General features: G+C 42.8%; 1 protein-coding gene across 21 annotated transcripts in view; it reads left to right on the forward strand.

The window, feature by feature from the left end:
- LOC122930354 (unconventional myosin-XVIIIa-like) overlaps window positions 1–15,944 on the forward strand; it is a 331,901-nt gene that overhangs the window by 137,381 nt on the left and 178,576 nt on the right. For all 21 annotated transcript variants that reach the window (XM_044283690.1, XM_044283691.1, XM_044283692.1 and 18 more), the window contains 5 exons: window positions 3,458–3,668; window positions 4,147–4,289; window positions 5,996–6,096; window positions 7,826–7,883; window positions 12,580–12,724. In XM_044283690.1, coding sequence (XP_044139625.1) covers window positions 3,458–3,668; window positions 4,147–4,289; window positions 5,996–6,096; window positions 7,826–7,883; window positions 12,580–12,724 — 658 coding nt within the window. The remainder of the gene's footprint in view (window positions 1–3,457; window positions 3,669–4,146; window positions 4,290–5,995; window positions 6,097–7,825; window positions 7,884–12,579; window positions 12,725–15,944) is intronic.

The raw sequence follows: 15,944 nt of genomic DNA on the forward strand, positions 1-15,944 counted from the left end.
TCATTCAATCCCTGTCAGTTCTTTTCCGTTTTTTCCTGCGAAATGTGTTCCAGGTTTCCATGGTAACAGCCGTTCCTACGAGCTATACAATGGAGGTGCATTCAGTCCTAATTATGGCTGCACTCAAGTTCCCTAATAAAATCATCCCTCATCTTCCATCCATTCTGTCATTTTTGTAAGCCATTTGTGTAAAGTGAAATCATTCTGTAGGAAGAGAGGATTGCCAGGACCCCAGGGGGGGCACATCGAAATACAGGAAAGAGAGCAGCTATTATCAGATATATGCCATCTTAACAAATGGCGCTCGGATGTGGGTGAATTTGGCACAAGGGTTATGAATTGACTTGTAGATGAACATAGGGCATTGCAATGGTCAGTAACGCGCCCATCTCTGACCTCAATATTCCCCTAAAACCTGTAAAACAGAAATAATTATAACACATGAATCTAAAGTAAAACAAATTTGCTGTGTTGCCAAAAGCCAAGAGTCAAGTTAAGTGCAGTTTTGGGGGAGCCCTGGGATGGGCTTGAATGTCCAAAATTTATAGGGGGTCATTTACTAAGCTGAAATATGCCTAAATTAGGCATACAGTATTTCCAGCGCAGATGGCGATACAACATGTCCCACTTACTCCAGGTCTAAAATTGTGGGAGTGGAAGGGGACAGGCTGGCATGCACGTGTCATTCATCATTTTCTACACCTGGTATAAATGTAAGGCAGCTAGGAAGTTGTTTTAGATATAGCATTGGTGGTGGATGTGCCGCAGGTATGGAGAGGCCGGCGCCTCTTCATAACTTCGGCGGATCCTCCGCCAGATTAGGGCTTTATTAAGACCGGCGTCTAAAACACCAGTCTTAATAAATGTGCCCCATAATTTTTAGAAACAATCCTGGAAAATTTGGGCTTATCCTAGGTGGGTTTGGGGGTGTTTCGGGGGTTAGAGGGGAGATTATGTACCCCAAATTTACCAACTACGTTGTTGGTAAATATGTAACTTGCATTGGCAGCTATGCATTTGTAATACACTTTCCTTAGCTTTTGGATTTTTCTTGTCACATGCATCCTCCGATCGCAGCGTCTGGACTGCCCCTTTTTTAGAATTGGTTTAGAATCAGTTTCCACATTGGCGGAGATTTATCATTTAGTTTGCAACAGAAAAGTGGCGTTACAAAGTAGCAAACCGTGTTTGTTACTTTTTAAATGCTGCTTTTGGAAAAAAATAGTCTTGAATGTTTTTTTTTTTTTGTCTTTCCTTTTTTTTTGGCATGGGTGGGAAGGGGGCGTTGCCAGCTGCAAAAAATGTATCTTCATTTATGCCAGGTTTCTAGGGCAAATGCAGGCAGAACCTCAGAGCTGCCATAGATTTCTGTTTATGTGCGCGGATTGACGGAGGATGTCTAATTTATGACGAGTCCTGTGCCTTGTCATAAAATAGGCGCATCTTCCGTCAGCTCAGCAGATGTCAAGACCGGTGCAGAAAGTGCCGTTTTTGATATATCTCCCCTAGACGGTTTGCAGTGAACTTGGGAGGCACTCCTGATGTATACCTCTAACGCCTGCCTTTGACGTGTGCCACTATATGACCATACAATGGTATGCATAGCCCATAGGCTCACATGTTAAAACCTATATACCGCATATTTTTTTATATATATATTTTTTTCTTTTTCAATGGGATAACCTTCTATGAAACAGTGCAGTGGGTTATGCGCTTCCTTACAGCAAAAAAACACTGGGGCACACTTTTAACCTTTTTTTGGGTAAACAGAGTTCTTCACATATTCCCGGGAGCCTTCCTGGCATTGTGAATGTAGCCTTGCACCTGGAAATTTTCTACTTTTAGATAAGCAGTTCGAATTCACCTATTGCAGTGCATCATGGAAGAAATGCAGATTTTTCTGTGGATTTGTTGCGGACTTGTAACGTGAAGTCGCCTTTCGTCTGCTGGCGACGTTCATCCCAGCATTGGAATTTAAAAAGCATTTAGGGCTCAGAAAGAAACCTGCTTTGCTTGATTTCTGGAGCTTCTTGTCACATAGCTTTGTCTCCTCTCTAATAATCTGCATAATTCCTCTCCGACTGAGGCGGCATCTGTATAGAGCATAGAGAAAATGGAATTTCACCCAGGAAAGCGTGTCGTGACAGACGCATGATGTCTGCACTAACGAGTTATGCTGCACGCTGGGTATGTTTCTAGGGTCTGACACATTGTCACAGTGCCCTTGTCTTAATTTCCATCATCAATAATAAAATGGTCCTCTATCTAGTATGTGGGGGAGTGCTGGCTTATTACACCTTACAGTCCATCTTGTTAGAACTTGGGGGTCATGGTCTAACATGGAAAAGGTGTAACCTTGTATTTGCCTTGTGCATAAATATCCAGAAACGTTACAAAATTTTGCACAAAGTGCATGTTATTGAACTAGCACTGAGGTAAGCAGGGCTAGACATGTACTTGGCTGTTTTTGTAAGTCCCATAGAAGTAAATGGAGAGAGGCTAAGCGCTTTTGTGACCACCTTTCCATTCATTCTTTGACTGGGTGTGACTTTCAGAGGCCACCTCACCAGGCAGATCAGGGCACCCCAATTCTCTAGATATCAGATCAGATATTTGTAATTTCCTGTTGATATATAACACAAATCCCCAAGATGAAAATACCCCTTTAAGCTAACATGGCACCATACAGCACTTGGGAAGATAAAGGGGGTCATTTATTAAGCTGAAGTATGCCTATTTCAGGCGCAGATGGTGGTGCAGTGGTTAGTTGCGCCAGTATCTGTGACGTCGCCCCGCTTACACTAGGCCTAGAATTGTGGGCGGGGAAGGGGATGGGCCGGCAGGCCTGTCTCATTTACCATTTTCTACACCTGTTTTAGGCATAGAAAAAAGTCTTAATGTAAGACGGCAATGAAGCGGTCTTACATTTAGAACTGGCGCTGGATGCGCCAAAGTTTTCGAGAGGCCGGCGCCTCTTCATAACTCCGGCAGTCTTAATAAATGTGCCCCCGAGTCTCTCCTTGTGGTGACTGCCAGGTTTGTGTAGGGAGCACCTGGGGAAAAAGGTGTGAAAAATAACTCTCCTCCAGGAAGAAGGAGAACTGTCTAGTGTCTCCCTGTACGTCAGTGTCTGACCTTTCAACATGACTAAGAATATATGCCAAGCCAGACTCTTCTCCATAAGGAACATAGACCCACTCTCTGACAGCAGTTTTGGGGTTTTTGCTGAGTTTGATGCTTTTTATGTGAGTCCGGGGGAATATAATTTCTCCTTGTGGAGACTGCCAGGTTGGACCATGTGATCTTGTAGGGCAGGAATGCTACCCATCTCCAAAATCTTTCCATCTTTCTGGAGGAGAACTACTTTGCACACTTTTTTTTTTTTTTTCTTTTGTATGGAGCATTGCCCAACATTGGTTATGATGATGTCCTATAAATTTGTCTTGTCTCCTCACAGGTGATGCACATGTTCAAAGGATGTCGCAGAGAAGACACATCCCCTCACATATATGGCGTGGCCCAGGCTGCATACTGGAATATGCTCATGACTCGGCAGGATCAGTCAATCGTCTTATTGGGTAGCAGTGGTTCCGGCAAAACTACAAGCTGCCAGCATGTTATCCAGTACCTGGCCACAGTGTCTGGTAGCACAGGAAAGATCTTTTCAGGTATAGTGGCTCATATGAAGGAAGTGTAGGAATACGCTATGTATAATTATTTTGTGTTGGAATATTGTGCAGATTTATAGTTCTTGGAAAGTCTCTAGGTTTTTTAATATTGCAATGCTAGTGTAGGCCTCTAGGTGACACTGTTGTATAAGTGTGTGCGATTGTGAATTTAAAGGGCTAACCCCATCCTAAGCAATTCTGAGGATATGCTGCAAATGCTTAATATGAATATTAGGGATGAGCGAATTGGCTTTGGATGTTTCATCAGAAGTCTATTCGCTCATCCCTAATGAATATGATATAAATGCATAAGAGGGGAACAACTTTTCTATATGTATGTGCTTGACTGCTTTATATTTGTGTGAATCCATTTTATTTGAATGCAGAAATTTTTATAAAAAGTTTCCTAGTTAACAAAATGGATGATTAAGAATAATGTCTTTTTTTTTTTTTTTTTTTTTTATTTTATTTTTTGCAGCTGAAAAATGGCAAGCTGTATATACCATCCTGGAAGCCTTTGGCAATAGTGGCTCAAGTCTGAATGGAAATTCCACACGGTTCTCGCAAATCATTTCATTGGACTTTGACCAGGCTGGGCAGGTGGCTTCAGCAACTATACAGGTGGGTGTGTGGACTTTTAAAATGATTTCAATGAGCTTTAGGTCATCAAGACTTTTCATGAGAGATGTCCTTGGATTTGGAAACCTGTGTGATGTGCTATTTAGCCTTCAGCAGAGAGGGGGGGACACTGGATATTAAAGGAGTTAGGCTACTTTCACACTAGCGTTTTTACTGGATCGGGCAGGGTTCAGCAAAAACGCTTCCGTTACTGATAATACAACCACCTGCATCCGTTATGAACGGATCCGGTTCTATTATTTTTAACATTGCCAAGACTGATTCGTCATAAACTCCATTGAAAGTCAATAGAGGAAGGATACGTTTTCTATTGTGGCAGAGAAAACTGATTCATCCCCATTGACTTGCATTGGTGATCATGCCGGATACGTCTTGTTCTGCATCCCAGGACAGAAAGCAAACTACAACATGTTGCGGGTTGCTCTCCGGTATGGGAACGCAACTAAACAGAACAGAATGCATTTTGGACAATGAATGGGGACAAAACGGAAGCGTTTTTTTTTCCCCCGGTATTGCGCTCCTATGACGGAACTCAATATCGGAAACCTAAAACGCTAGTATGAAAGTAGCCTTATACCATAACTAGTGTAAAAAATGTGACAAAGCTAAAACCATCCCTATACCTCACATGGATCCAGAGATCTCCCCATTCTTTGCTCTACTAGATTTATATCAAGCTGACAGCTCTAGGGGAGGGTCTTTTCTGCTGCAACTAAGGGGGCATGTCCATGATCTCCCTATCACAGCTCAGGAGGCGTGTCTCAGCTCTGCCTATCACAGCTCAGGAGGCAGTTGAAGGATAAAACTGATCATGTGCGGCCACCTCAGTGAGCAGGACAAAGAAATAAGGGAAAAAACAAACACCAGGGGTGCTTTACAGCTGAATTTTATTGAATAACTTGATGGCTATACTATATTTTTAAGTGCATGCAATTACAAACGTATTCAGATCCAGGTTCTCATTTGAAAACTATAGAATATTTTTTGTGGGACAACCCCTTTAAGCATCTTTTCACGAGCATTGGGTCATTTCAAATTTCTAGAAGGAAAATTCCACATGTGTAAGTCATGTGACAAGTTAGTAGTTTAGGCCATAACAGGCAAGTACAAACCTTTATCAGACCCCAACTCATACAGTCCATCACATCACAAGCTTTGATAGAGTGTCCTCCCATGAGCAGTGGTACCAGCCGAGTGCCCTCCCATGAGCAGTGGTACCGGCCGAGTGCCCTCCCATGAGCAGTGGTACCGGCCGAGTGCCCTCCCATGAGCAGTGGTACCGGCCGAGTGCCCTCCCATGAGCAGTGGTACCGGCCGAGTGCCCTCCCATGAGCAGTGGTACCGGCCGAGTGCCCTCCCATGAGCAGTGGTACCGGCCGAGTGCCCTCCCATGAGCAGTGGTACCGGCCGAGTGCCCTCCCATGAGCAGTGGTACCGGCCGAGTGCCCTCCCATGAGCAGTGGTACCGGCCGAGTGCCCTCCCATGAGCAGTGGTACCGGCCGAGTGCCCTCCCATGAGCAGTGGTACCGGCCGAGTGCCCTCCCATGAGCAGTGGTTCCGGCCGAGTGCCCTCCCGTAGGCAGTGGTGTTGGTAGATAGGGAGACTCATGGATAATCTATACAGTAGGAGCTTTGTTGTAAACACAACATGTCTTGAGCCTTATTACATATTTTTTTTCTATTTCAGACTATGCTTTTGGAGAAACTCAGAGTGGCTAGACGTCCAGAAAATGAAGCAACATTTAATGTCTTTTACTACCTCTTGGCCGGTGCAGACAGCACACTCCGGTAACTCAAGAAGCTGAATTTTGCTGTTGAACTTGCTTCTGTTATAGAACATTTGGGATATGGAGTCAACTACTTGAATGCAGTTTAGTCTCCATAATCCACTCAAAATCCTGAACATAGAGATTTATGTTTTTCTGTTGGGTATTTTATTATCCACATTCATCCTATCTAACTAAAACTGTTTGATTAAATTCGGGAACTAGGCTGTAAGTCACTGAGTTTTCTGTGCCTAGGATCTTATCGCGGCTTTGGTTCCTTGGCAATTTATGCCTATTGATCATAGAAGACTAGTTTGTAGATTATTTATGTTAGGCTTGCATTACTCATGGCAAGCTTTCATTTGATAAAAGATAGTGTTTTTTTTTCTTCTGGTGACTACAATGTATACATGTAGATCATCTGCATTTCATAGAACTGTGTGTCAATAGACAGAAATCAATGAAGTCTGATGGGCCTCATTGACCATTGGGTTCCGCCATTTTGCCTGTTATTTTACCGGAAACATAGCAACACATGCCACCAACCTAAGTGATCACATGGCACACACAAATTTCAGTAGACCACAAAATTTGCCTTCTTTAAATATAGATTGCATATCAAAACGCATGCATGAGATTTCAGGGCCAGGCATCGGAGCTGTGAGAAGGAGTGGCGACAGAGGAGAGGAGGAGTGGCAGTGGTGCTCCGAGGAGCAATGATGGCCCTCTGTGCTCCAAGCACCTCATTAACATATTAATAAAAGTTAGGATTTCTCTGTAATGGAACATCTGATTGCAGAAAGGAAGGTAGCTGTGAAAGCATGATAAACCCAGGTTTAATAGGGTAGATCGGCATGGTGACGAATGCTCTTTAATGCCTATGTTACATACTTTTACACTTGTGCTCTTTAAAAAAAAAAAAAAGAAATGTACCGTAATTCTTTGTATGTGGATAAGAAACAATTTGACTTGAGCCAAGCTGTCAATTTTCTCCAGTATGTGCAGATTTCTTTCAATGGTCAGGCTTTTTGAACCTCAATAAATAAGACCCACAAACTGGTGCACACAAGTAGGCCTTATGTACATGAACGTTGTTTGGGTCTGCATCCAAGCCGTAGTTTTCACTTCAATGGGGCCACAAAAGATGCGGACAGCACTCCGTGTGCTGTCCGCATCCGTTGCTCTGTTCCGTGGTCTGCAAAAAAATATATAACCTGTCCTATTCTTGTCCGTTTTGCAGACAAGAATAGGCAGTTATATTAATGGGTGTCCGTGCCACAATTTGCGGACCGCAAAACACACAACGGTCGTGTGCATGTAGCCGTATTCTGGTAATCCGTTGTAATTTCTCCAAACATTCCAGTATTTTGGATGAGAGTAGCGTAGTCTGCAGTGCTATACTGGGAATCCAATAGACCCTATTGAAGTCAATGAGTTCTATCAGTATCCATTTAGTTTGGCTTGGAAGTGGATCAGTCGCGGTGGACAGAAGCAATGAGGTAAAGCCCATTGTGGGTACTACATATAACTACCTTTCCCCTGCAATGTTACTACAAGACCTATAAATGGTAAGCAGCCAACAGTTGATCATTGAGGTCAGGGTTGTGGGACCCCCTGTGATCTGCTCTCTGTAATAGTTAGTCACTGATGGACAGTGCAATGGGACATCCCGTTTCAGTATAAACTTTACTGCATCGTTTAGCATTACTATTAGTAAATCATTGTAATAAAACTTGTTTTTACCTCTGTAGGACAGAGCTTCATCTCAACCACTTGGCAGAAAACAATGTGTTTGGCATTACGTCAAAGGTAAGCAGTTCTCTGCATATTTGGCATATTAAAGGGAATCTGTCACCCCAATTTAGGACCATTAACTATAGTAATACATGAATAGTACTGCAGATATGAATTCCAGATTTTCAATCTTTTTCATTTTCCTACTACCTGCATGAAATACACAGTCATGACTGCTGTGCTGTTATAACATAATGGACAGGACTCCTGTACATGTGCACGGCAGCCCTGACAATGTATTTCAATGGAAAAAAATATATAGTGATTTGGGCTCCATATCTGCAGTTTAAGGGTTCGTGTACTCGAACGTGGTTTGCGTCTGCATCCAAGCCGCATTTTTTGCAGCTTGGATGCGGACCGGGCCGCAAAAAATGCGGACTGCACCCGTGTGCTGCCCACATCCGTTGCTCTGTTCCATGGGGCCGCAAAATAAATAGAATGTTTCCTATTCTTGTCCGTTTTGTGGACAAGAATAGGCATTTTTATTATAGGAGGCCCGTTCCGTTCCACAAATTGCAGCACACACACTTGTGACATCTGTGTTTTACGGGTCCGGAGTTTGCAGACTGCAAAATATGCCGTGGTCGTGTGCATGAGCCCTAAAGCGTTTGAAAACTTATTTGACTGTAGAGTTCAAGTCACCTCTCCTGACATGTCTGTTTTAGTAAATACTTGCACCCCCTTGTAATAACCATTCTGGAGCATCTATTGTTAGAACATTCCTCTGTTAATCCATAAACTTCTAGAACAGGGTTTCTCAACTCCGGTCCTTGGGACCCACCTACCGGTCATGTTTTCAGGATTTCCTTAGTATTGAGCAGGTGATATAATTAGTGTCCATCCATCAGGACTTACAACAGGTGTTCATTCTGTGGGATATTCTCAAATCCTGACCGGTAGGTGGGTCCCGCGGACCAGAGTTGAGAAACCCTGTTCTAGAAGGCATTTGGACCTTAATTGCATAGTACTGGCAATTCATTCAATCATCTTGTAGTAGGATTAACAGATGAATGGCAGGACATGCAGTTATATGAAAATATGCTTGAGAGTTATTACATGAAGAATGCACATAGTTACTAAGACTTGTCAGGAGAGGTGACAGGCCTGCTTTGTGCATGATGAATGGCATTCAGACATTAATCTAGCATTGGTGATTCACCATAAATGCTGGCAATCTGACACCAACCTGGTTCAGCAACCTCTTTGTACACGGCTCATTCAGTCTCTTCTACAGTAAAATTGACTATAATGGAAAAGGTACTTTTTTTTATGGCTTTTAAACATATTAAAGGCATTTTTCACCTTGAGAATACGCTAGGACACAGTTATGTAGAGCCCTGACCTTCTGTAACATTGCACAGTATAGTATAAAATGAGCGAGAACATGATGATAAAAATGAAAACAACCAGGTAAACTCATTTCAAACCTAGCACTAACTAATACAGAGGGAGTGGGCCTATATTCACACTTGTGTCATGGTTTCCCTTTATAAAAGAAGCCATGAAGCAGGGATAGATGCATTATACAATGGTCATTACCATCAACTGTAAATGATTTACAGTGGTGTTAAAAAAAAATTTTGTTTTTTTTTTCTGCATAAATTTGACCTAAAACTACATCTATTTGTAAAAGTAGATAAAGATAACTAAATCAAACAAATGATTAAAAAATATTAGACTTGGGCATTTATTTAGTGAGGAAAATTATCCAACTCGCGTGTCTGTGAGTGACAAAATTATGTGAACCTTTATGATTAGCAGATGATTTGAAGGTGAAATTAGAGTCAGGTGTTTTCAGTCAATGAGAGGACAACCAGGTGTGAGAAGGTGACCTGTTTTATTTAAAGAATAGGAATCTCTTAAAGTCTGATCTTTACAACACGTTTGCAGACTTGTATCATGGCATGAACAAAGATTTCTGAGGACCTCAGAAGAGTTGTTAATACTCATCAAGCTGGAAAAGGTGACAAAGCCATCTCTGAAGAGTTTGGACTCCACCAATCCACAGTCAGCCTGACTGTGTACAAATGGAGGAAATTTTGTTTGAGATCACAAAGGAACCCAAGATAACCTCTAAGCAACTGAAGGCCTTTCTGATGTTACATAATGTTAATGTTCCTGAGCCCTTCTTTAGGAGGACCTTAAACAACAATGGAGCACAATACAGAATTGCAAGGAGAAAAAGACACTGGTCTCCAAAAATAACATACCAGAAGTACCGTCTTGCTCTGCACGTCATCAATCTCCAAAAAGAATATTGCTGTCCATTTGCAGTTTACCAAAGATCACCTGGACAAGCTATTGGAACAATGTTTTGTGGACGGAGGAGACCAAAATAGAACTTTTCAGTTTAAATGAGAAGCATCCTATTTGGAGAAAGGAAAACACTGCATTCCAGCATAAAAACCTCATCCCATCTGGGAAACACAGTGATGGAATCATGGCCTGTTTTGCAGCATCTGTACCAGGGCGGCTTGCCATCATTGAAGGAACAATGAATTCTAAATTCTACCAGCAAATTCTAAAGGACATTTTAGGACATCTGTCTGTGAGCTGAATCTCAAGAGGACATGGGTCACGCAGACAACGACCCTAAGCACACAAGTCATCCTACCAAAAATTGTTAAAATTTTGGAATGGCCAAGTCAAAGTTCTGACCTTTAATCCAATAGAAATTTTGTTGAAGGACCTGAAGCGAGCTGTTCATGATCGTGAGAGAAAACCCTCCAAGCTATTGTGCAGGACTAAATAACGATTACTGGACATGTTTAGTGCCCAAGGGAGTCGCACCAGATACTGAAAGGTTCACATACTTTTGCCACTCAGAAATGTGATATTGGATAATTTTCCTCAATAATTAAATGACTAAGTCTGATATTGGTCAGAAGGTTCAGAATCTTTTCATTAAATGATATATTAGGAACTTGTATAAATGATAAACCCATCATGAAATAGTATAAAAGAATGTATCTGTTTATTCATCCATCCATCTTAAAAAGGTTTTCTGGGATTTTCATATTGATTGCTCATCCTCCGGAGATCAGTGGGGTCTAACTCACGGCATCCCTGCTGATCAGCTGTTTAAAGAAGCTGTGATGCTTTGTGAAGCTTCTTCCTAGACTATGGGACATCACGTTCATCACTCAAATGGCCTGGGTGCAGCTCTGTCCCGGTTAAGTGCATGGGGCTAAGCTGTGATACCAAGCGCGGCCGCTATACAATAACGCTGTGCTGGGTAAGCTGCGAGGAGGCTGCGCCGTTCATCGAAGCTCCGGTGAGCGCTGCGATTTCCTTAAACCAGGGATGCCCAACCTGCGGCCCTCCAGCTGTTGTAAAACTACAACTCCTATGATGCCCTTCTGTAGGATGATGGCTGTAGGCTGTTAGGAAATGATGGGAGTTGTAGTTTTGCAAAAGCTGGAGTGCCGCCGGTTGAGAATGCCTGCCTTAAACAGCTGATCGCTGGCGTGCTGCGAGTCTCATATTGATGAGGATAGGCCATTATTATGAAAATCCTGGTGAAATTTGCAGATCACTACAGAATATAGGCCAATTCAGAATGCAGATGTTGGAGATATTACAGTAGCATTGGGCTACTTTCACACTCACATTTTGGGCGGATCCGTCATGGATCTGCAAAAACGGATCCGTTACAATAATACAACCGCATGCATCCGTCATGAACTGATCCGTTTGTATGATCTGTAACATAGCCAAGACTGATCCGTCATGAACTCCATTGAAAGTAAATGGGAGACTGACCCGTTTTCTATTGTGCCAGATTGTGTCATAGAAAAATGGATCCGTCCCCATTGACTTACATTGTGTGCCAGGACGTATCCATTTGGCTCCACTTCGTCAGGATGGACAGTAAAACGCTGCAGGCAGCGTTTTGGTGTCTGCCTCCAGAGCGGAATGGAGACTGATCAGAGGCAAACTGATGCATTCTGAGCGGATCCTTTTCTATTCAGAATGCATTGGGGCAAAACTGATCCGTTTTGGACCGCTTGTGAGAGCCCTGAACGGATCTCACAAACGGAAAGCCAAAACGCCAGTGTGAAAGTAGCCTTAAAGGGTCACTAATGTTTCCAAAACTTTTGGGGGGGGGGTCTCAGCGCTCAGACTCAATCTAAACTTTTGATATGTCTGTATGACACAAGTTTTTTAAAAACTTTGTGAATAGTGAACCTTTAAGCTGGCTGTACACCTTTAGAATAATGTTGGCTGAAGGCAGTAATGTCAGCGGGACCAACCGACCATGGAATGTGTATGAGGGTCTCCTGACTTGATGAAAAGGGACAGGAGGATTGGGCAGCTGGATTTCAACATTCCTTATCATTTTTCTCTTGATATATTAAGCCATCAGCAGGTTACTCACCTTTCTCCATTCAGAACACCTACACACTGAGATGAGCATGTATGTAAAATACCTCAAGAGCTGGATTTCTCACCAACATGGGGCATTTTTAGTAAATTGTAGAAATATTTAATCAGGACAAGATAAGATTTACTGGTCATAAGCATGGTAATTGTGTGCCTGTCTGCTCGCATTGTGTACGTAGAGTCAAAATACTTGCATCTAAAAACAGAGGAGACTTGTCATGCTGGCTTTTAATATTAAGTGATAAAGAAGAGTGAATCGTCCTTATTTAAGTACCTGCTGTCCTTGCTTTCTGAAGTCACCAGGATCCATATTCAATGTTTTGTACAGGGCGAAGACAAGCAGAAGTCAGCACAGCTGTTCAGCAAACTGCAGGCAGCTATGAAAATCCTGGGCATCTCCACTGAGGAGCAAAAGGCTTTTTGGTTAATACTTGGAGCAATTTACCACCTGGGATCTGCTGGAGCCACCAAAGGTATCAATATTGTCCCTGTAGGACCGCAGTATACTGATGTGACATCTGCTCCTGTAGTTTAACTCTACAGACACAACAGATACGAAAACTCATCCCAGTCGTTGTAGACAAACTTACATTAGCACGCATGATGGGTATGGAAACTAGCTAATAACCTATAGCCGCACAAGGTTGAAGGAATGATATGATGATCTGTTTCTCAGCCCGGCGTGTATTACTATATCTACCTCTTGATGTAAGGCACGCTGAGGTCTTCTGCTTGTACCAGAACAAAGACAAGAGTTTTTTGCAGTACCTGTTATTATGATGACTATGGATAGAGGAAGGAGCCTTAATAACTGGAAGATATGTCTTCATTGGGACTAAAATGTTGAGGCTTCTTAGTTTAGTATAATCTGAAAAAGTGATTTGTGTAGGACAGATCATTCTGAATGCACATGGCCGGTATTCGTATTTTGCGTATCTGTGATTTGCAGACTGCAAAACCAATATGAGTGTGTGCATATAGCCTAACGCAGGCATCCTCAAACTGCGGCCCTCCAGCTGTTGCAAAACTATAACTCCCAGCATGCCCGAACAGCCTACAGGTATCAGCCTACAGCAGGGCATTGTGGGAGTTGTAGTTTTACAACAGCTAGAGTGCCACAGTTTAAGGATGCCTGGGCTAATGTCTCGTGCACACAGAAAAGCACGGGAAGTCCCTATGGTTCTGTATTACAGAGCTGCAGGGTGCCCCCATGCAGCACAGAATTTTCCCTTCGTATAACATGCAGTAAAGCATGTTGCCATTGTTTTCTCGTATTCAGTGTAATTCTATGAAAATAAATCTTGGTATACTTCTGTATGCATCCGGAGGCATATAGAGATAAAGTATGGGCCCATCAGTTTTTATGGGTACAGTATTATGGACCAGTACATCATCAGTCCAGTACATGGGCGTGTGCATGAGCCTGAAGTTGGCACTGTAGTTTAGTTTTAACAATGGCAATATAACATGGAAGTTTTGGCCTCGACCGTGGGGCAGCTTTATTTCAAACCCTGACGTGTTCTGGAGCAGGCAGTCTGGCATGCGGGCTTTGATAAATTCTCAGAGGCTTTTCCTATATTGGCCATACCCTAGATTTAACTGTGTGAAGGTCGACATTTATAGAGCATAAGTTAAATGGCATCTGTCATCAGATTTGTACCTATGAAACTGGCTGACGTGTTACATGTGTGCTTGGCAGCTGAAGGCATCTGTGTTGGTCCCATGTTCATATGTGCCCCCACTGCTGAGAAAAATGATATTCTGATATGTGCAAATGAGCTTCTAGGAACAACCGGGGCGTTGCCATTACACCTAGAGGCTCAGCTTTCTTTGCAACTGCTGCACCTTCTGCACTTTGACAGGACCATGCAGTGAAAACACCATCACACCTGCTCCTGTCAATCAAAGTGCAGAGGGCATGGCAGTTGCAGAGACAGCAGCGCCTTTAGGTGTAATGACAACGCCCCTGTTGCTTCTAGAGGCTCATTTGCATTTATTAAAACATAATTTTGCGCAGCAGTGCGGGCACGTATGAACACGGGACCAACACAGATGTCTTCAGCTGCCAAGTGCACATGCAGCAGGTCAGCCAGTGTCATAGGTACAAACCTGCTGACAGATGCCATTCACCTTGCACTGAGGTTATTTTAGTCCCTTCTCCACACACTTTGTTGGCACTTATCTATGTACCCTAATAAGGCAGATGGTATAATGTGGCTTGTATCTGCAGTAACCAGTCTGTACCCTTACCTTCCCATGCAGTTTCAGATGTTGATGCTCTGGGTAACTTGGTTTGACTCTTGCTGTTTGATCTCTTGTGTGCATTTCCTTCTCATCCTCCAGCTGCGGATCACATTCTACCTCTCCATATAGCATGGAGCATGACTAGTCCGACCGGCACTGAGCCTTGGAAATAGTCACATCACTCCATCACCTGTACCAAACTTACATGTATTCACTCCTAGAACTTGGAGCTCCCCAGAATAGAGTTTTTATTTTATTTATTATTATACAAAGGATTGAGTCCTTTTGGCTTCTGCACTTTGCAGTTTTTGTACTTCTGTGTGAGTACACACTTTTATAAGTCCTGTACAATCAGCCAAGTTTTATAAAGCTGGTAGTGCTTCGTGGTGAAAACTATTCCTAAATGTAGTTGCTTTTTGGTCTGAGACCAAGGGCAGACTGAAACCAGCTTTGTGTGAGCAGAAACAACTTGCCTAACCCTATAGGGTACACGTAAAACACAAGTGTAGCAGTCCACACACCATGGCCACTGCACATTCGTTAAAAACAAATGGGGTAATTTATCAAACTGGTATAAAGTAGAACTGGCTTAGTTGCCCATAGCAACCAATCAGATTCCACCTTTCATTTTCCAAAGGAGCTGTCAAACATGAAAGGTGGAACCTGGTTGGTTGCTTTGGGCACCTATGCCAGATCTACTTTACACCAGGTTGATAAATGACCCCCAAAAGTCTGTTCTTATGATTTTTAACAAGGGTGCAGTTAGATTTTGTTTGCGGTGTAAATGTGAGGTATACATGAGAATAATTTCTTGATGTGTACATCTGATACCGCGGCATACTTTTATCCTAGACTCCCATGTTAAAAATGTATACAATTCCTCATGCAGTAGCGATTCCGGGTACTCTTTTGACCTTTTGTTGGGTGAATGGGGTCCTGTGGATCTGTTTTACATACTTTATATGCCAATCCTGCCCTGCAGTGTGAATGCACCCATTAGAGTGAGAAAACATCCCTGCATTGCCCTATATAAACTATTTGGGGAGAATTTATCATTCCGCTCACCCCAGTTTTTGGTGGTAAAAAGTCACAAGCTGCATGTTTGACCTTTTAAACGCCACTTGGGCAAAACTTTTTTCTTTGCTGCCCTCGTCACTTTCCTGAAAAGAGGGCATAGGATTCTATGCCAGCCAGCCACCTTTGTGATGTACCAGCTGTTACTGGACTAGTTTCTCTGGTGCCAAGTGGTGCCACTCTGTGCATGGGGTCTAGCTGGTCAGTCATCATCTGCTTATGTTCTTAATACCTTGAATGCATGCATTCTTGACACTACACACGGTTGCATGATTCAGTAACCTTTGGTATCTTGTCTTTTGTCCTGGCCAGACACCTTTGAATTGTATCATTTTCTAGTGCACCTTTTCCATGTTACATTAACGTATTCTTTCT

The sequence above is a fragment of the Bufo gargarizans genome, chromosome 3, assembly GCF_014858855.1.
Source record: "Bufo gargarizans isolate SCDJY-AF-19 chromosome 3, ASM1485885v1, whole genome shotgun sequence".
Taxonomy (NCBI): domain Eukaryota; kingdom Metazoa; phylum Chordata; class Amphibia; order Anura; family Bufonidae; genus Bufo; species Bufo gargarizans.